Source organism: Bombus vosnesenskii, unplaced genomic scaffold (genome assembly GCF_011952255.1).
Source record: "Bombus vosnesenskii isolate JDL3184/JDL3185 unplaced genomic scaffold, Bvos_JDL3184-5_v1.1 scf7180000013355, whole genome shotgun sequence".
NCBI lineage: Eukaryota > Metazoa > Arthropoda > Insecta > Hymenoptera > Apidae > Bombus > Bombus vosnesenskii.
This window is the reverse complement of record NW_022882990.1, coordinates 1108885-1130684: the sequence shown is the minus strand read 5'-3', so window position 1 is coordinate 1130684 and position 21800 is coordinate 1108885. Positions and strand designations below refer to the sequence as shown.

Genomic DNA, 21800 nt, shown 5'->3' with positions numbered 1-21800 from the left:
GGAGTTGTAGAACAGAGGTAGAAATATGGGCATATGTTAATAGGGGAAAGAACAAGAGATAAGGGGTAGGTGCCCGAATAAAAATGGAAGAGTGGAAATAACATTTCAAGAATTAGTTATAAGGAAACGAAGAAAAACTAGAAGTCGAATAGGGAACGATCAAGACAAACGAGGGATATACAGGAGAATTGGACGACAGAGAAATAGAACATCAGATAGATCAAAGAGGGGGGAAGCAGCAGGCAGAGGCGGGTTAAAAAATAAAGTACGGATAATTACAAAGGAGAAGTTTGAAGAGAACTAAAAGAAATAATAAAAAAAAGTATAGAATGGACAAGGCTTCCCGAAAGACTGGAGAGAAGGAGAAATAACACATAAAGTAGGCAACTGTAAAAGGATAATATACAGAATATAGTATATAAGACCTACGCAATGGTGCTGAAGGAAAAGCTAGGGAAAGAAGAAAATAGAGAGAAAGAAAACACAAACGGGATTCAGAGGAAGACGAATCACGATGGATAACATACATGTACATGTATATTAAGACACACGATAGGAAACAAATACAGAGAAAGGAGAAAAGTTCTAAGGCTTCTTCTTCGATCTAAAGGCAGCCTTCGACACAGTAAATGGGAAAAAGTTGTGTGAAATGAAGAGGAAGAAAAAGATAAACAACCAGCGGATAGAAAGAATAAAGGAAATCGGACTTATTGCGCATCTCTGTCTCAAACCTGTTAGTATTCAGAAATTTTCTGTGCCTCCTTGTTTAATTCTGACCCTGCCGCATGTCTCTTTATACAAGTCCAGTCTTGTTCACGACTTACATCGCAAATTTAGAGGAGGATTTGAGAAAGGAAGAGGATGAAAAAAGAGAAACCACGTGCCAAATGCGAAGATGTCCAAAATGATAGCTCTTGGAGAAACTAGAGGAAGGAGAAAAGTAGAAAAATGGTCGTGGGAAGGAAGAGAGCTGGAGCCAGTAAAAGAATTGAAGTATCTAGAATCTAAGATATATCTTGAAATAAAATCCAAATGATGATCGACAGATACGAGAAGCGGTGAAGAGAAGTCAGTATAGCCATGAAATGGGTCTAGGAAATTGGGCAAAGGAAATACAAGAGCGACTTAAAAAGAAGGATTACGTTATTTGACTCATTGGTAAAAAGTATGCTGTATGGAGTAGAGACATGGGGCTAGAAAAAGCAAAGTAGGTTGGAGCTGATATGTATTAGTCAGGATAAGCATTTGAAATAGATATTAGGGTTTGATTGGAACACCTCAAGATATACAAGGTGGTTGATAACTGGTGGTACAAGCGGAAAGAGGGTGATTCTACGCGAAAAAATCGTAGATCGTTGTCTCGATGGAAAAATTTAAAAAAAAATTTTTATTCTATATTTTCGACTTCTTTTCTCGCATAGAATCACCCCCTTTTCGCTTGTACCACCAGTTACCAACCACCCTTGGGGCCCGGTGTATCGCTCACACCGGCTCCCGGGCCCCCTTTCGATCGCAGCCGGGACGGTCATCGTGGAGGTTTTAGTCGATTGGAGTCCGGCACTACCACGCCGCTTTTCCCCAGAAGCGGCCTGGTGTCCGTGCGGATTTCCTCCACGTTAATAAAAAAAAAAAAGTTACCAACCACCCTGTATAGTAAAGAATGAAATAAACGGAAACAAAATTAGAGTAGAAGCAGACAGAAGAGCAATAGTATTTGAAGAAAAGATAAGGCGAGAGACAGATAGTGAAATATTAAAGGAATATTTAAAGGAGATAGAAAAAGTAGTTCGACGACGAAGTAACAGGAACAAAAGGGAGAATTTTACCAAAGAAATCTATCTATATGTACAAGTCTATCAACAACAGAAATAATAAGAAGAAGAGGTCTTGGAGACAAAATATGTAAGAAAGATCTTTTTTCGTTAAATTTATATATACTCATTATATAGAGTTACTTCTATATGAAACACTATATATTCTATATATTAGTGTGACGTTTAAAATTACGTAACTTTAATAAATAAGCTAAGTAAATTAAGTAACTTAAGTAGATAACAAATATAAGTTTTGTTGTAGTTTAGAAATATGCAAACAATAGAATATATTACTACTATTAAATAATTAGTTCTTTTTCAACGTTTCATTTACCATAAACTTATGTTAAATTAATATTATTTATTACATTTATATATAGTGTCCCGTAAGTGGTAGTACAATCCGATAAAACGTGATTTTACGTGAAAAAGTAAGTCGAAAATATAGAATACAATTTTTTCATTCGTTTCTGAGAAAATCAAGTTTGGAAATTTATCGAGTATACTTAGATTTGGCTAAACACTGACTAGGTATGAATAAACATCTGCATGATGTTATTTTACATGCGAAAATAAGCCAAAAATGTGAAATAAAATTTTTCCATTTAATATATGCTTTTATATCATTAAGTATGAGTATTCATAATTCAAAAGAAAGCAAAGATGAAATAAGCGAAAATTAAAAATTTCGTTTGGATATCACTTACATAATCTTCGCCACAGAATAACTGACTAATTTAATAATAAATTATTTACATCGTTCAAGAAATTCTTTAGTACTTTAATAAATACGTATTCGAAAAAATTGTACCTCGAGTAATCTTTGATCGGTGATACTGTTATTTTTAACATTAAAATATTATTCTACTATATCACGTTTAACAGCTTGTCGATGCTGTTTTTATGAAGACCATTATTTTCAATTAGGGCAAATGAGTCTGTTCAGCAAATTACGTTTACGAAAGATATAGATCAATTCAAATATCGTCGCGTGAACGCATACGAGATTGGATACGAAAAGAAGTCGACATAAAGTAGAATTTTCAGGGGAAAAGTCCGACTTTTTCTCGTTACTACGCATCACGATATAGAGGGTGTTTCACGCAGCAAGATACAGCTACATCTTTTAAGCAATTAGATACAAAAATAATTAACAAAATGAAAATTAGTGTTGGTAAAAAAATTGTATTATATGTCCTTCACTACTTTGATGAATTTGTGCACATTAACACGCACATTCATTTTTTTTGTTAGGGTTTATATATCACATTTTTCGTTATGCGCATGATACTGATTCGAATGTAAAGCACGAATAAAAAAGCACGAAATTGTAAAAAAATATTTCATAACAGTTCGTATAAAATACATATGTAGAGCTTTATAATATAAAAGTAGGTGCATGAAAATTATTTGTGAATATATAGCACTGTAGGTAATGAAAATCGAATCCGTAGTGAAAGCATTAATACGATTACAAGATGCAATTGCACTTTTCTTTAGAGCGAAATTATATTTTATTACGAACGAAAATTAAGCTTTATTAATACTTCGTACGGTATTAGTTGTATATATTTGTATGTATTAATAAAATTACAAAGAACAACTTCATAGTCTTTTTTTGAATATAACTGTACAATATTTTGTGCACGATTTTTTGAGTACTTAAATTTTCTTTTAATAATAAATATCTCATAAATTATTTAGTGTTAAATCACTTAATTTAATACTGTTACATCGTATAGGATGATCGAGAAAATAAATTTATACAAGAAAGGTTGTAAGTACAGTTTCATTAATAAAAAGAAGTACAATTACATTTTGCAACCAAATCAATAATAAAAAATACTTAAAAGTAAAGCAGAAACGTAGTAATACATAACATTAATTTTTTGTTCTAATCTTTTGTTAAATAAAAAATACTTAAAAGTAAAGCAGAAACGTAGTAATACACGACATTAATTTTTTGTTCTAAACTTTTGTTCCATCTTTAACCAGTTTGAAGATATTATGTATAATGCTTACTCACACTTAGTTGCGTGAAGCACCTTGTAATTGCTATTATCGCAGCGGAGTCACCAAATTGTTATAGACGATCGAAAGATTTTTTTTAGTTAGGAACAGGCCGATAATTACGGTTCCCAATGGGTACTGGACATTAATGAAACGGGCTGGAGAGAAGTTTATTGCCACGATAAAAGTGCAGCAGAAACGGAACAAAATTTTCCTGCTGAATCGCTCTGGCTACACGAAACTTCGAATCATTTACGTTTGTATCAGTATACACGGATATCGAAGTGCCGGTGAAAATCTTTCGAGAAAGTGTTTCTCGTTAAGAGTTTGCGAAAGGATGAGGAAAAAGGTAAGAACAGAAGTTAAACATAGGCTAGTAGTCATAAAGGAAAGAAATTATTGAAACTCTCGTGAAAAGTTGTAATTTGGATAAGGAAACTTTCCGAATTGTGTCATGGTCTTCTCTATGGTCTTCTTTCATCTTCTTTGTGCGATACGATGCTTGTTTCTAATAATCAACTAACATCAGAGGGAAATATTAAGTTGCTGTAACTTCTGTTTATCAGAGGTAGATCTTCCACAAATTCTAAAATTCCAAATTTGCAACGTTTATCATTCAATTGAGAATTCAGAGAATTCATTCAAGAGCTTTTGCTATTTTATAAAAATATTCCGATTATATACGTATTTTTGCACTCTTTACATTATTTAATGATTTCTCATAAAATAAATTCTTCAAGTATTGGAACAATTAATATATTCTAATATTAGTAATTTAATAAGCACTGTAATACTTGCGAATTATTATTTTTTATATTCTGACAATCTCAAATACATATCACACATTGTTATTATTAAACAATGCTGTTGAGATATGTATAATTTTCTGTGCTGGACTGGGTTAAATGCGTAGTAGAGATACTTGTATGTGAATATCAGTGTGTGGAAGTGTGTGTGTGCGCAGCGTCTCGAAAACAAAGGAATGTAAACTGTTCAGTCAGTTAACAGTCGGGTATGGAAGAAAGTGCTGAGACGCGTGCCAGTGTGTATCGATGAATATATAAGGAATCGTCCATGAAATAAATATATTATTATCTTAATATTAATCCTCAGTATAAATTTAGTGTTCCTATAACATTATTTCGGCTCCAAAGATCCACAATTTTCAACAAATGCAATTATTAACTATATTTGCTCTTATTACTTGTGATACGTTATTCATTGGAGCTAACATAAGCAATATGTTTATGGTGTTCCTCAAATTATAATATCAAGCGGCGAAGAAAGTTATTCAACCAATATACCGCGAACAATATAATTTTTATACCACAGAGATTGAAATAGTCCTAGTTTCGTAGTATTAAAATGTAAGAATCGTTATATACAGTTGTTAATTATTATTTTATTCTCACATTTAATTACTGATTATTAGAAGTTAATTAAATAGTTATAATATTGTAGTACCGTGGACGAGGGGCCTAGGGGGGTGTCGTGCGAATTGTAAACAAGCGGTTGTTGAGCGTGTGCATGATGGGGCTTAAACAAAAGATATAAGACAAAAGACAAAGGGTTGCTAAGAAACGTAAACAAATTAACTGCAGTATGAGCTGAGAAGCCAGAGAGTGCGGATTGCGTTGTCGAGATAGTGTTGTTAGCGTTGCAGAGAGGGAGTCGAATCTGCGTTGACGAGAGTTGTTAATTAATTATAATACGTTGTTCATGTTAAATAACCATTGTTTTCTGTTTAATCCATTTATTATTAACTAACTAATTATTATATTTACGATACTACGATATACAGGGTAGTTGGTAACTGGTGGTACCAGCGGAAAGGGGGTGATTCTACGCGAAAAAAGAAGTCGAAAATATAGAATAAAAATTTTTCGTTTGAAGCTTTGTTTTCTAGAAAATCGACTTTGAATTTTAACTCGGTACGCGAGATCGTTGTCTCGATGGAAAAGTTAAAAAAAAAAATTTAAAAAAAAATTTTTATTCTATATTGTCGACTTCTTTTTTCGCGTAGAATCACCCCCTTTCCACCATACTTGTACCACCAGTTACCATCCACCCTGTATACATGAGTAAATCGCACAAGATCTAGTCCACATATTGCTATAATCGTAAGATAACGCTGTATGTATTGTTCTATGTGTTCCCATGTATATGTTTTATTATAATTTATAACATTTCGATTGCATTGGAATGAGAAGCTTCTTTTTCTTTTCAAATTTATATATTTAACACATTAGCATTTTATTCATTATATTGGCTCTAAAAATCAATTAATTTAGCCATAATAAAAGAAAGATGGTAGTCCTTAGATGAATTGATCTTAAAATTACGAAGCATTAGAAACAGATGGCGACAGTACCTCGTTTCTTAAGTTGATCTTCTACCACCACCGCAGAGATCATGAAAACGTTACCGACACTGCCGCCGACAGCCATTGATGCTAACAAAAGAAGTCTCGCCACTCTGGACCATGCGGAGGATAGAGTGACCGGAGAAATGTCAAGGTCACTGTCTAAGGAGTTTTCCGCTTTATCCATTCTTATTTCTGACTCGATGCCAATAATTCCAGCCAGAGTGCTCGTTGCACCTGTATAGATCGTCGTCGCGTTCATTCTAAAACTGAAAAAATACGATCATTAACAAAATATTAAAGACCAGCATATTGTACTGTCCAGGCACACAAAGTTTTGTTTTTAAACACGTAAAGTATCTTTGTACGTGGCCACGGAACAGCACGAGAAAACAACATGAATGAATGTGCGAGCAGTAAAATTGAAATCGTTTGAAACATTGGCCTATACTTTTTAATTAAGGAGAAAGGTGATAAACACAAAAGGATGCTGGGCAATAAAATCACAGCTATATATAGACAAATATCCTACAGCGCCATACTGCGATGCACAGATGTTCCAAATAGATCACAAGGTAAGTATTTTATTTTCTTTTACGGGCTAACGGAATTACGGCCATAGGGAAATTTGATTTTCTCCCTTGTCACGTATATGTGAACAGAGTATGTAGTGATTTTTTTTTTGGTAAATAGTTTATCGGAAAACGACCATTAAATGTTTATTGCATAAGTATATCGTGTAATATGTACATTTTACTGGCCTATTTATTGAAATAGAAATAAATCAATTTATGAATTAATGTAGTATTTTTATTTTAAGAATATCTTATGAAAAATAACTTTATTTTATATCAAATAAGTTATCCGCAAATAAATTATTATTTCAATTACAATAGCAATGTCAATGATAGGTGATGATGATCAATGGTTACAAACAAGGTGCAAACATTTATTTATATTAAATATTAGAGATTAATTTATTTTCATTTGTAGAGATTAATAATGTGTTATAATATGAATGATAACATTGAAGCTCTAATACAATAATTCTACTATTCCTTTAATTTCTATATAATGTAAATAGATAATATTTATATTGTTATACCAAAAATTACATCTTAGTATACAGAATATATAGAATGGCAAAAATAGTATATAAAGTTACTATAATTAATAATTAAAGATTATTAAACATTATATAAAATGTTAATGTAATTAAAATATATGTGTATACAATTCTCCCATTTTATACTTGGGAGATTAATTTAAAATTGCAATAGTTGTTTGGTTATTTTATATTACTAAAACTCTTTTTTTATTTGATTTTGTTTTTACAAATTCCAATGTTTGCATTGAGCATTTCAAAAAAATTAATCGCGTTACTATGGTTATGCCGGAAATTTTGCTTTTGACAAAACTTTGTGAATTTATTAACAATTTTTAAGACATTTTTTCATATAATATAGTATCAATTGTTCTTTGCAACTATATTATATATTATATATATTGTATGTAAGTATATACAAGGTGTTCGGCTGCAAGTGTAAAAAATTTAAGTGGTGATTCTTAAAACTAAAATAAGATAAAAATTTAGAATAAAAAAATTGCGTTTCGGGTTCGTTTTTTACTTATTGACAATAAAAAAATTAGCCGAAATATCCCTGTACGCGAGCAAACCTTTTTACACGACCGAAAGTAAGTCAGCCTAAGCAGCGGCGTACACAGGATTCTGAAATCGAACGATACATTGGCAACAGCTTACCTTGTACAAGTCGTAAAGAAGAAGACTATGATATTTGCAGACGTAAACTATCCTGCGCGACGTTTCGTAAGAAAACTCGTAAATTAAACTAATATTGAATAAACCTGCTTACTTATTAAGATGCATAACAACATATAAAAAACTGCCTCATAAAATTTTCGAGTAAAGAGGATTAATGTTTCCTCTGATCCTTTGCCTCCATAAATAATTAATAAATAATATAGTATATATAAGCAATGTTTATACAAATTTCATACATGCACCGCGATTGTCCCATCCACGGGCGCCCCGAAGGTGCACAGAGGTATTTCGGCTAATATTTAATCGTCAATAACTAAAAAACAAAGTCGAGAACGCAATTTCTTATCCTTGATTTTTGTTTTATTTTAGCATCAAGAATCACCCCTTACATTTTTTTAAACTTGTAGCCAAATACCCTGTATAGTATAGTATAGTCCATATATAATATTTCTGCATAATTATGTATATAATATATTATACAGGGTGGTTGGTCGACTTCTTTTTTCGCGTAGAATCACCCCCCTTCCGCTTGTACCACCAGTTACCAACCACCCTGTATAATATATTGCACATTCAAATATTTCCTGAACTAACCCGAAATTAGCAAAAGAACGAAAATAAATTATGTTAATGTTATATTTTGTAGTAATGTTATATTTTTGCTATATGATCTCTATTTATTATAATTATAAGCTAATAACCTGATAAAAGTAGTAAATGCACGAAAGAACAGAATTAAATAATAAATACAGAGAAATTAGCGATACAAAGGACAAAAGTGTGCTCTTTCATCTCCTGTCTTTTTCGTTTTATATGTACACAGTAGAGCGTGTGACAGAAAGGCCATTGTCCTTCGCTTCCTCTATTCTTTATTTCTCTTTATCTGTTATATCCTCTTCGGAGGAACGTCCATAAAACTCACGGAATAAAATGGGAAGAAAGCTCACTAGGAATTTGAACGTACGCAAATGTCGATCGCAGCAAAGGACCATTTACAAGTGATGCATTCATCTTCGTCAAAACTGGCCAAATCCCAGTGCAAACAGATTTAATTCCGTACGGCTTAAATGGCCACGTTTGAGGAAGGCAATCAAGGGAAGCAATTAGCGTGCTCGTTGCGATGTAAATCTATCTGATGAAATTCTGTGAAGGGAGGTCAACAATCTGCTCTTCCGTAGCCTTTTGATCAATCATTATTATTCTCCTTTCTTAAATTTAACCTCGATTTCACGCGATCAGAATTCTTCCGCTTTAATGAATTGATTTCACGTTTGAGCAATAAAGAGGAAAGAAAAGAAAGAAGAAAATTGAACCAAAAAAAAAAGGGGGACCACACGATTCCTCGCTGTTGCACGAAACTTGAAACACGGACTCCGTGTTTGAAAGCAGGAAGGAAATCAGGTTGTAGCGACCCGATATCGGATTATTAGCTGCACGGAGGTTGTGGAGATTAAGGCAGACACGCTGACAACCCTAATTGTAAGGTATTGATCAGTGTCTATTACAAAAGTCGATGCCATGTTTTAATAATCATGTGCTACGATCACTTTACGATGCTCCCTCTCGTATCGTAAATTTTTGGCGTCGTTTCACCGCAATAAAGTCGTTCAATTTTAACGATGAAGCGCATTTTATTATCACGATATGCTCTCTACGCTCTACTAGACCAAAAGGGATATCTTGCTGGGCAAAGGATTTTACGATTTTTCTCCATTTTATTTTGTTACATTTTATTGATTGAGGAATTATTTTGAATTGCCAGGAAAATTGAAATTGTCAGAAATGTTTAAAAATGTTTAATGTATTCTGTTATTGTCGGCGTTGTGTGTGTATTTTATCAGTCTTTTGTAAGTGAGCATCTCTTATTTATGAGTGCACGTTACATTATACATTTAAGTATAATTAACAACGTTCGATAATAAGTTTGCTAGATAAATTTAATTTCAACACCTATAATATAATGGTAACAACATTTTGTTACACGGGATTAGCATTCTTTGCTATAATTGAACAGAAATGCATGGGAGAATATGTACGAATATAAAAAAGCAAAAATATTGCATATATTGCGTATGTAAAATTAATGTCGAGCTACGTATTACATTTTTAGTTTAAACATACATTCATTTATAAAACATATATTTATTTAGTAATTTAATTACTTTAGATATAGAATATTTATTTAATAATGTGATTACTTTAATTAGTTATAAACGTTAAGGGACAATAGACATAGTTTATACACAATACATATAGCAGACATTTTCATCAGAAATATTATAGTATTGTGTAAATCAATAATAAAATATATTTACCTATATAATATGGAATATTAATAATGTTGCGTAATTTGCTTTAGCTCGACATACTATTAATTTCCAAACTTGTATATTTAGCTACAAATAAAGGTACAGAAAATTTTCGAGAAACATATTCTCACATTCTTATAACTGCTACCTTTAATAGCTGCTCTTAAATAGCAGAAGTTTTCGTCCAACTTTGATAAAGCTAAAATAAAATGGAACAACTTGTTAAAATTTGAATCGATGAAACAAGTGCTTTGTATTTTATTTGCTTTGTATTTATTTACAGGCCAAATTTCATGAATTTATTGACTTTTATCTTTAATGGTCTATGTACTTGCTTCAACATCCCATATTATAATATGCAAATACTGTAGAAAACGAAGCAGAAGTATATATGTTTAATTAAAGCATTGTTTATAATTATTATGAATCACTGTTTCTTCCAGAATGTAATAATATACAATTACCCATTGTTATTCTAAAGTTATTTCTCTAGAAATGTGATGTAAATTTTATAATACTGCAGTAAGAATAGCAAATATAGTCTCACTGCGTTTCTACCTTTATATCGAACATTTGAATATTATTGAATGATTTATAATACTTACATATGCATATAACTACATTTATTTTTATTGTTGAATACGTATAATTAATATTCACAATACATTCACAGCGATATTTATCAATCATTAATTGTACCTACGTATAAAAAAGTGCAGAATTTTATACAAATTTGCAGAAATTTCCATATACTTAATTATATATAAAGTGTGGAAAAATAAATAAGCTGAAGATGATCTTAAATTGAATCGAACCTGTCGTCTATTAACTGCATATAAAATAATTTTCAGCAAATTTTAAATTGAATTTTAAATAAAAAGTAACTTTGATTTCATTTCTTCTTTTACAATCTACAAAAATCTGTGGAGAATGCCAAGGATACTAGTCAATGAGACTTTTTAAAATTCATCATATACAATATGATACATATTATCATTTTAGATATAAGCTTGAATTTTATAAAAATAATATTATTACGTATCTGTTAAACAATACTTCTACAAAATTTTTCAAGTTGCAAAATATTTTCAACTTGTAGTCTACGTATTCGGTGTACAATTACATTACACAATCTTACGAAATATCGCAATCATCCAATAAATAACAGAGTCCGTTGAAAGCGTATCGTTTTTATTTCTTTTTGAAGGACTTTTGAATCACGTTTTCTTGAATAGATTCGCTCTAAATAGAAACTTTTTAACTAACTACTTTCCAACTTTCTGTGTCGACATGAATCAATTTATGCAAATTTTAAAGGCTCACCGAAACACACTTTATTTCTAGCAACAATAGTGTGGCAGATTCGAATTCAACACGGTCAGGCTTGTAAAGATGTACCCTCGTCAAAGTGTCTGTAAAAAATTCAGTTTCTTTATTCAATGTAACACCATGGTGTTCGGATTGGTTTACATTTCAGACGAAAGGTGGGAAACCTGTGGTATCGTATGTTAAACCTCTGGTATAGTTTTTTATCACGCGATATTGGATTTCATGGGACCGATGATGAGCTCAGCACATATCCGTGGAATACTTCACAGAGTATGTGATTGATCGTATTCTTTATATTTGCATATCATTTTCAGCCCATTGACATACCCGCTATTTTGCAGTATATATGTATACTGGCCTCGAATACCGATAGACGTGTTCGTGCAAATTGTATGTAAATTTATTCGAGAACGGATGTTAATTGACTATCATCAAAGAAAAACAATTCTACTTTGATACGAATAAAAACGAAATGTTTTAAGAGTTCAAAATTATGGAGATCATAATAATGGATGTATATTTGCTTACTTTTTTTTAAGTTTACATTTTCAAAATTAGGTGTGTCAAGAAAAAGTTGATTTATATACGTTCGATTCTTCTATATAAATTTGCTGAAAGTAATTAGCATTTATTTTCTAACTCATGGTTCTTTCCTTTTCAAATATTTTCAAGCCGTTTTATCTTTATTAAGAACATGTTTTAAAGGACATTTACAAAATAAAAGAACGATCTCTCAAGTCAGTAAATTCATATAATTTGCTATTATTTAAACGTTTAGAAACTATTAATGAAGAGTTTATTCGTTAGTAAGACCATTTTTTAAAATATTATTAATAGACTACATAGTTTTCATAGCAAATTCATAGTTTTATGGATATACTTAGACGGAGAATTATTTTATCTAGTAAATGCTATGACAAGTGCTATACTTTGAACATATTATACATTTGCCTATTATATACATATTTGCACGTTCAAGTCTTCCAAAAAAATATAAAAATCCGCAGTTTAATTTGCAATGTTCCTAATATTAATCAATATTCTTATTATATTTTTAATCATAATACAATCGAGTTTAATCTCACAAGGGAAAACGACTCAACTTTCGTGCGTATTTATGCCGTTACAAAGTGCATTCTGTAAAATCATAAAAAGCATAAATCAACACTTAATGTTATGTAAACTATACTTAAATACAAGTTATGTTGCTTGGTACAATCTACACAGGTAAAGAATCTGAAGCAAGTAGAAATTTCATATATGCTAAAACCTAATATTTTATATTGTTCTGGTTAACGTTTTTAAAAATATTTAACAAATATTAATCGAAAAATGGAATTACATTATATGTATTATAAAAATTCGATTATTATGCGAAGGTTTATCATTTCAATAAGACGATACCATTATAGAATTGATTGTGTAAAAATTTGGAAAATGTCGATAGGGATAGGAAGTTAGCAGAGCGAAACGTTAGGATATCGATGCGCATTCAACACATGTCTGTGTCATGCTCTTCCGGTGATATCAGTTACCATGAAACTTGGAGTCCCTTGGAATAGGTATTATTCCAATTTTATAGGTCTCTTCCAACTTTTCACGTTTCAAACTGAGAAACTTTCGAAATAAGAGAAATTTTATGCATATTTATCGTACCAATCATTATGTTACGTTTAGTGTTTTACAGTGGATAATAAGTTAACCGTGAAAGTATGGATAATTTAAAACGTTTTCTTTTGATTGTCTTATTTCGATGCTTTTAACTTTTAATTTCGTTCTATAATTTATATTTTCCTAGATGCAATTTTCCATTTGAAATTGTCTCCCAGTCAATCTACAGGGTGGTTGGTAACTGGTGGTGCAAGCGGAAAGGGGGTGATTCTAGGCGAAAAAAGAAATCGAAAATATAGAATAACAATTTTTCGTTTGAGGCTTTGTTTTCGAGAAAATCGACTTTGAATTTTCGCTTGGTACGTGTGCACTTTATCGCGTCTCGTTATAACGGATCTCACTGTAGATTTTAAAAAAAATTAAAAAGAAAATTTTTGTTCTATATTGTCGGCTTCTTTTTTCGCGTAGAATCACCCTCTTTCCGCTTGTACCACCAGTTACCAACCACCCTGTATATGTGAAATATGCATTTAGGTTGCAATTAGTTTTGAAGTGGACACAAGCGAGCAAGAACTTTGAACCTTTTGTGAAAATATACATTTCGATATAAGATAATCGAATTTTTTGTAAAATTATACATTCTATAGGTTATATGTATATATGAAGCAAGAAATTGCTCAAACAGAGAATATTTGCAATAATTGCTATTTTTTCAACTAGTCAACGAGTAGTATTTCGAGTAAAATATTCGATATTTGGTATTTCAGTTCGATATTCTATAATTACATACTTTTGTATATTTCAAATATTTAATTTAAAGAAACAGTTTATTTTCATTTTTGGATTTTATTACTCCTGATTTAATTATCGATACCGATAATTTATCCCTGATAACATATGTACGAATACATCTGTCATCGTGTCTGCGTATTAATAGATACCGATACCAAATATCGATACAATTCAAACCCATCGCCATCGATAGTTCAAATGTTTGATCTACTAGATACTAGAATTTATTAGTTACCAACCACCCTGTATATTACATATATAAATTTTTTTTAAGCAATAAAATAGTTTCGCGAGCTTTGTCAAATATATATAAAAATTTTATTCTATATTTTCGACTTCTTTTTTCGCGTAGAATCACCCCCTTTCCGCTTGTACCACTAGTTACCAACCACCCTGTATATTAATAAATTTTGGTTTTGTACATTGTAGTTGTGAAAGGACACTTGAAGGATTTACTCGGTATTCTTCGAGTTATTCTTTATTTTTCCAGCAAATCTTTATAATTCTACGAAATTCGGCAAAAACTGAAATATGCTAAGCCATTTTTTAAAAATTATTAAAAGTATTCTCGTGTTTTTGATTTACTTAGTTTCATGAAGTGCCTATTCATTACTTTATCGAATTGCTTATACAAGTTTATCCATGTTCACGAAAATTTTGTTTTCGTGCATTATCTCACTGCTTAGCCTATAACAGCTTGATTATCAATATTAATATTTCCTTTCGTACAAAATATACACGTAATCTGATAATTGCAGGTGTCGCAAGTCATACGTAACTAATTAAACGTAAAGGGGTCACTATCTGCTTTATAATTAAATAATTACCATCACGAAGTGCATAAATAATACATTTTATTTTATTCCAGTTTCGTAGAGGCGTAAAAGTAAAAAATGCTTCTGGAAGTTAACATGGCAATCAGTGTCTTTCACTTCACGCCATGTTTATAAAGCACATTCATTTATATCGGACAAGAGATCGCCAAAGGGAGATGTCTGCACAGCAATTCATGAAGATGTCAGGTAAGGTAGATGGTGTAGACTGTAGAGCGTAGACTGACGTATTCTAACAAGTCCCTCAAGTTACGGTTCGTTCCGTTGATTTTTTCTCTGCTTTAATTAAAATAATCTCCACTCATATATATTTTATTAAAAGAAATAAGAAGAAGAATAAGAAAATCATATTTGATGAATTGTTTAATGTAAAAATATTATAATATTAAATTGTTTAATTTGATTCTTTATAAAAACATAGTATTGACGAATGTAATATTAATAATTGTATATCTAACTTAATATACTTATTAACACCTGTTTATAATTTATTAGAATGATTGATTTTATAAGATTGATAATATTAAGTCGTCCGGAAATTCGTTTTATAAGGAAATAATGGATGCACAACATTTTTCGTTTTATATTATTTTACCGAATTACGTACGATCCATTTTGTTTTATCAAGATAAAAATCACAACGTTTGACAGATTGGGTTTCATGTTTGTACAAAGACGCATCGTTGTAAAACACGTGTCTGTAAAAGGAAGACACTTTCCGGACAACCTAATACAATACTTACACATATAATGCCAACCAAAAGCATTGGCACGCTTACAATTATTTTACCGAATTTCGTACGATCCATTTTGTTTTATCAAAATAAAAATCACAACGTTCTACAGATTGGGTTTCATGTTTGTACAAAGACGCATCGTTGTAAAACACGTGTCTGTAAAAGAAAGACACTTTCCGGACAAGCTAATACAATGCTTATACATACAATGCCAACCAAAAGTATTGACACGCTTGCGATTTTGCAGTATAAATTTATTATAACGTCTGATTTAATATTTGTTTATAATTTAATAATAGTTTTTTTTATAACAGCTTTCAGACAATTAGATATTGGATATACTAATTTTTTCTGGTCTTTGGACATATTTTCTACCATTCTTCAAGGAATACTTTCTTCAAATCTTGCTCAGAAGCAATACGATGTGCTTTAAACTGTCTTCCTAATTCAAATCAAAAACGCTCAGTAAGATTTGGGTCAGAGGATTGTGGGGGAGTTGTTAATTAGCATATGCGGTGTATTAAAAACGATCCACTGTCTAACAATATGGACTGGGTGTTTAGGATCACTACCCTGTTGAAAATAATGATCTTGTCCTAAATTTCATTTTTCCCCACGTTTGCTTTAAAATATTTAAATAATTATATTTGGCCATGATATTTGCGATGAGAACAAACTCTCCTGCACCAGAAGAGCTCATACGCTGGCATATCATTATCCTACCATCTCCGTCCTTGACGGTTTCTTCATCTAATTCAGTATTCGATTTTCGCCAAACTAAACCTCGTCCATCACATTGAAAAATATTAAATTTCCTTTTTCATATCCAGCAGTTTTCAGCGTTCTCCGAAATGTTATGTTGTTTACTATTCCAGCTATTTGCAAGGATGTAGTTTTAGATTCTCTTTTAAATATGTTGACTATCTTCATTTTTTCTCGGTCTTTAAGCTTCTAAGGACGTCCACAACGTGTGACATTTGTTAGATCTATTTTACACAGAAATCGTTTAATCACACGTTTTACGGTAAAACGACTTCTGCTAATAATTTTCTCTATCTCTGAATACATTTTTCCTTGCTCATATAAGTTTAATACAATCTTTCTTTCAACGATTGTTCTTTTTTTTATTTTATTTCCCATTATTCACGTTTTTGTTCTTTTTCTGCGAAATATTCTCAGTAACTTTAAAAAATGACGATTAGTTTGAATGGAAGAACATCCTACAACATATCAGGTTTGACAACGTTGACAAATATTAAGTATAATACACGTAATAACAAATTTTCCAAGTGTGTCGATACTTTTGTTCCACTGAAAACGGCCCTTCATGTGTATTTTATTTTTTTTCTTTATTACAACCATTTTGAAAATTTATGATTTATGATATACTTAAACTTTAGAATCGACAGTTATATTTTACAAAAGAATTCAACTGAGAACACTTTCTTTACTGAATTATGAAGAGTTTTGTATGATGATTGGAGCTAGATTGCCAACACTTTTGTTTGGAAATGTAGGTATGTATGTGTAGGAATATTTCCAATGAAAAGAAAACGTTTCATTTAAATTAATATAGAATATTGTAAATTATTCTGTAATACAAATTTATATAAATTTAGCTGTCACTATTCTTTGAATTTTCAACTCAATCTGTTTTTCTCGTATTACAACTGCATGAATACGCCAACTTATAATCACTCGATTATTATGATAATACAAACTGAATTTAATTACTTTTAGAAATCAACAATCAAATATACAAATAAATTAATCATGACCAACGTTGTTATGCAAGCAGCCTTACACAATTATTTCCTATTTATTATATTATCTCTTAATTTCTTCATATTAATTAATTACTAATTTATTAATTAAATCTTCAGGATATCACATAAAATGTCATTTACCATATTTTACACCAACTTTAACGATTTGAAAGTATACTATTAAATTAAAAATAGCACTTCTTGTATGTTAAACGAATACTCACTTGTAATTAAGTTTGTAAAATTTTGCAAAGGTTGAAACGTTTCCGTTGATATTCGTATTTTCCGATATTATTTATTTATATTAATTACATTATTAATTATTATAATTATAATAGAATTTCCTATGTAAAGGAGATGATAAAAATCTATGCGAAGGGAATACTACAAGAGTCTTGAAAATAGACGGTCATGTTCTATATTTTCTAGTAGATGAAAGTCACAAGAGTAAAACCTTTTGTAGACAGAGGGTCGGGAAATATTCCAGAAGATGGAATATTTTCTTTCTCTTTTGTTTCTTTTTCCAAACAGAATGAACAGAAATAATTTAGTCGTCATACGAATACAAGACGGATTTTCGAGACAGACTTTTTAAACAAAGGATGTAATAATATAACGATGCCGACTATAATGTCTACATATCCAAGTTTGAAAAGATGTTTTAAAGATAGCTGATAAATTGGCCAAATTTTGTGGAGCCAAAAAAGCTACCTATGTTTTCATTCAAACCAGAAACACTTTAATATCTTCAATACTGTAATATTTCGAAAGATATTTTTAAAATTTTGCGAGGGGTGAAAAATACATGTTTAGCCCCAAAATCAACTATAAAGACAAATTTAGTAATATGAAATTGATAGAAAATGTAGCGAATCTCAAAATCAGTTTCCTGTAAAAGAATAGAAAATATGATTTATCTTTCGCTTGATCTTTCGATGTACTCTTCATTTATGATAGGATCCTTATGTTCCAATAGGTTTCAGTTATGCTAGAAAAATGATAAAAATCAGTCTTTTGCCAAAAAGGTTTCGTTGGGATACAATACGCTACTAGTTTCAACCAGGTTGGAAGAAATTGATTTAATTGATATGCAGCTTTATAATAGGGGTAGACAATACATGGTCAGGATAAACATTTTGCTTCGAGATTACTATGTGCAATCTAGTATCCCTGCTGGATAATGTACACATGCGAAGTACAATATATTATAGCTGATGTTGGTAAATCGCATTAGGTTATCGATTAAGGGATTCTCCTAACATAAACTTTCAAGGGATCGTCTAAAGCGAAATTGAACTAGCATTAAGCTAGTAACTTGCATATTTTACTTTAGTTTCGATCGTTACGTTTTTTAAAAGAAAGTTACATCGTAACTGAATTTGCATCATAATCACAATTAGAATTTAAAAAATTTAGGGAAAACAATATTGGACAGAACTATGAACATTTGCATTTTGATTTCAGTAGACTTGACTTTATTGAATATTCTGCAAATAAAGAAATAGAAGATAAATAAACTTAAATAATTGGGGCATACGTTATTTAATAAATTTAATACTTCACAATTATATTCGTTGTTTAAAAGATCGATAATCAAATTAATCACAATTAGAGTTTAAAAAATTTAGGGAAAACAATATTGGGCGGAACTATGAACATTTGCATTTTGATTTCAGTAGACTTGACTTTATTGAATATTCTGCAAATAAAGAAATAGAAGATAAATAAGCTTAAATAATTGGGGCATACATTATTTAATAAATTTAATACTTCACAATTATATTCGTTATTTAAAAGATCGATAATCAAATTAATCACAATTAGAGTTTAAAAAATTTAGAGAAAACAATATTGAACGGAATTATGAACATTTGCATTTTGATTTCAGTAGACTTGACTTTATTGAATATTCTGCAAATAAAGAAATAGAAGATAAATAAGCTTAAATAATTTGGGCATACATTATTCAATAAATTTAATACTTCATAATTATATTCGTTATTTAAAAGATCGATAATCAAATTAATCACAATTAGAGTTTAAAAAATTTAGAGAAAACAATATTGAACGGAATTATGAACATTTGCATTTTGATTTCAGTAGACTTGACTTTATTGAATATTCTGCAAATAAAGAAATAGAAGATAAATAAGCTTAAATAATTTGGGCATACATTATTCAATAAATTTAATACTTCATAATTATATTCGTTATTTAAAAGATCGATAATCAAATTAATTTTGACTATTTCATCGGTGTATAGAATTAATAAAATTTACTTAATAAGTTAATTACATCGTAATTAAATTTGTCGTTTCAAGTATGGTATTCGTTGAAACAGATAAAATGATGTTTTATTAACATGTTCGTAATTTAGTGCTGAATGAAAATATAAACATTTTATTAATATAAAATGTCTGTAAAATATTTCAGGATAAATTAAAATTTGTTCAAAATGTTTGTATTTCTTTTCATAAAAATATAATATTTTCATTAAAATTAAATAAACAAATATAGAATATATTTAATGTTCAAGTAATTACTTCAAGAAAAACTCTGCACCTTTTCTTTTGTATATCCATGACCTGGAGACCACTGATACGAAGAGGATAGAATTCAGGGAAACAAAAAGAAAATTCGAAATAAGGATAGGTCTATATTATTGTGCCCTTGAATATAAATTTTGTTTTAGATTACAAGGTCTAGAAACAAAAGAGCTATAAGTAGATTTCTTTTGTTGTTTCTTGTAGCCTTCAGCTAGAGACACAAGGTTAACTTTTTGATAATGTTCTTTGCCATAAACATATAAACGTGCTCCCTATCATGCTTCTTCTTCCTATTGTATTGTAACACTGTAAGAATAAGGATCTGGATCAGCATACACTATACCTATATTTATACCTGTACTTACACCTTTGCTTATTTCGATATATTTTTCTATTGCAAATTCATCCACTCGTTCCTCTATCAGTCAACCTCAACAACTAATAAAGAAATTAGAATAGAATTTGATTTAAAATGGAAACGCACTTTCCCTAACACTAATTCTTAAAATTACGTTGATGTTTTGTACTTATTTTAATAAATATAATATGTGCGCCTAGATGGTTAATCTTTTTTCAAATGATCTTAAAATATATGTATAGACTGTAAATGTGATTTTTTTAAAGAAGATTTGGAAATACATTAGATGATAAAGAAATCCCTTTATTTAAATATTGTAACGCAATGAGATTCTGTAAAAACTTTAAAATTAGGAAGATTAATGAGAAACGCGTAGCTGAAATTCCACAAGCCAAATAATTGGAATGTGAGTTAATTACACGCACAAGGAAGATTCTTCAGATATCTGAAAACGATTTAATCCTGCTTAACCTATGTTTTTAGGTATTTATATTAAAATTCGAGGGAAATTCTTTTTCGTTTCTAGCCAATAACTACTTAAATTATGAGGATAATCAGTTCGTGTTGTTCAGGAAGTACAATTATGAATAATTGAAAAATAATTAATTTTACGCAGCAGATTGTACACTTATCGTATATTATGTGAGAAATCTAGCTCTTTGTGAGAAGGGAGATATAAAAACTTGACACATAATGAATTTAATGCCACGCCTGTGAAAATTAAAGTAAATTATTAAGCAAAAGAAATAAAGATGAGGAGTATGATATGCTTAAAAAAATAATTTGTATTTCTACCAAAAATTAAATTTTATGGACATAGATAATTGTTTAATGTTTCTTATTATTATTATACGATAGTATTGTTTATATTAATATATAAATTTTTTTCATTCTATTATACAGTCGAAAATATAGAATAAAAGTTTAAAAATTTTAAAAATTAAAAAAATAACGTCAATCGAGACAACGATTTACAGTGAGATCCGTTAAAACGAGACGTGATAAAGTGCACGCGTACCGAGCGAAAATTCAAAGTCGATTTTCTCGAAAACAAAGCCTCAAACGAAAAATTTGTATTCTATATTTTCGACTTCTTTTTTCGCGTAGAATCACCCCCTTCCGTTTGTACCACCAGTTATCAACCATCCTGTATATGTTTTAATTTCTAAAATTCACATACAACTTTCAAATTTGATCTATATTTATCCGTAGCTTAGTACAATCAATTTCTAGAAGAAAATATATTAAAACCCTAATAGAAAAATATCACGATGTATAAGATATTTATTGTCGTTTTATTATTTAGCATCGAAGGAAAACTATCGTTAGGCTTCTGAGTATCGTTATGCTTTCATCAAGGAAAAAGCAATTAAATGAAATCTCTCGATGAACATTACATTCGTTAATCAAATTTCGCTCTACAAACAAGTTTTTTTTTATTATAGTTCCATTTTCCCGTTTTTTAGTCTGTTTTGTTGGTTTTAACAACGTTAACCAACGTAAAATTGGTCGCCTATTTTTATTGTGTTTTTATATAGCCTCGTGGCGCG

At 30.2% G+C, this 21800-nt stretch overlaps 1 protein-coding gene across 1 annotated transcript in view; it reads right to left on the bottom strand.

Annotated features, from left to right (window-relative positions):
• Positions 1–21800, bottom strand: part of LOC117237065 (histamine H2 receptor-like) — a 362177-nt gene that overhangs the window by 19104 nt on the left and 321273 nt on the right. Inside the window, 1 exon segment of the mRNA XM_033500679.1 lies at positions 6196–6455. Within this exon segment, the coding sequence (XP_033356570.1) occupies positions 6196–6448 (253 nt within the window). The 5' untranslated portion in view covers positions 6449–6455.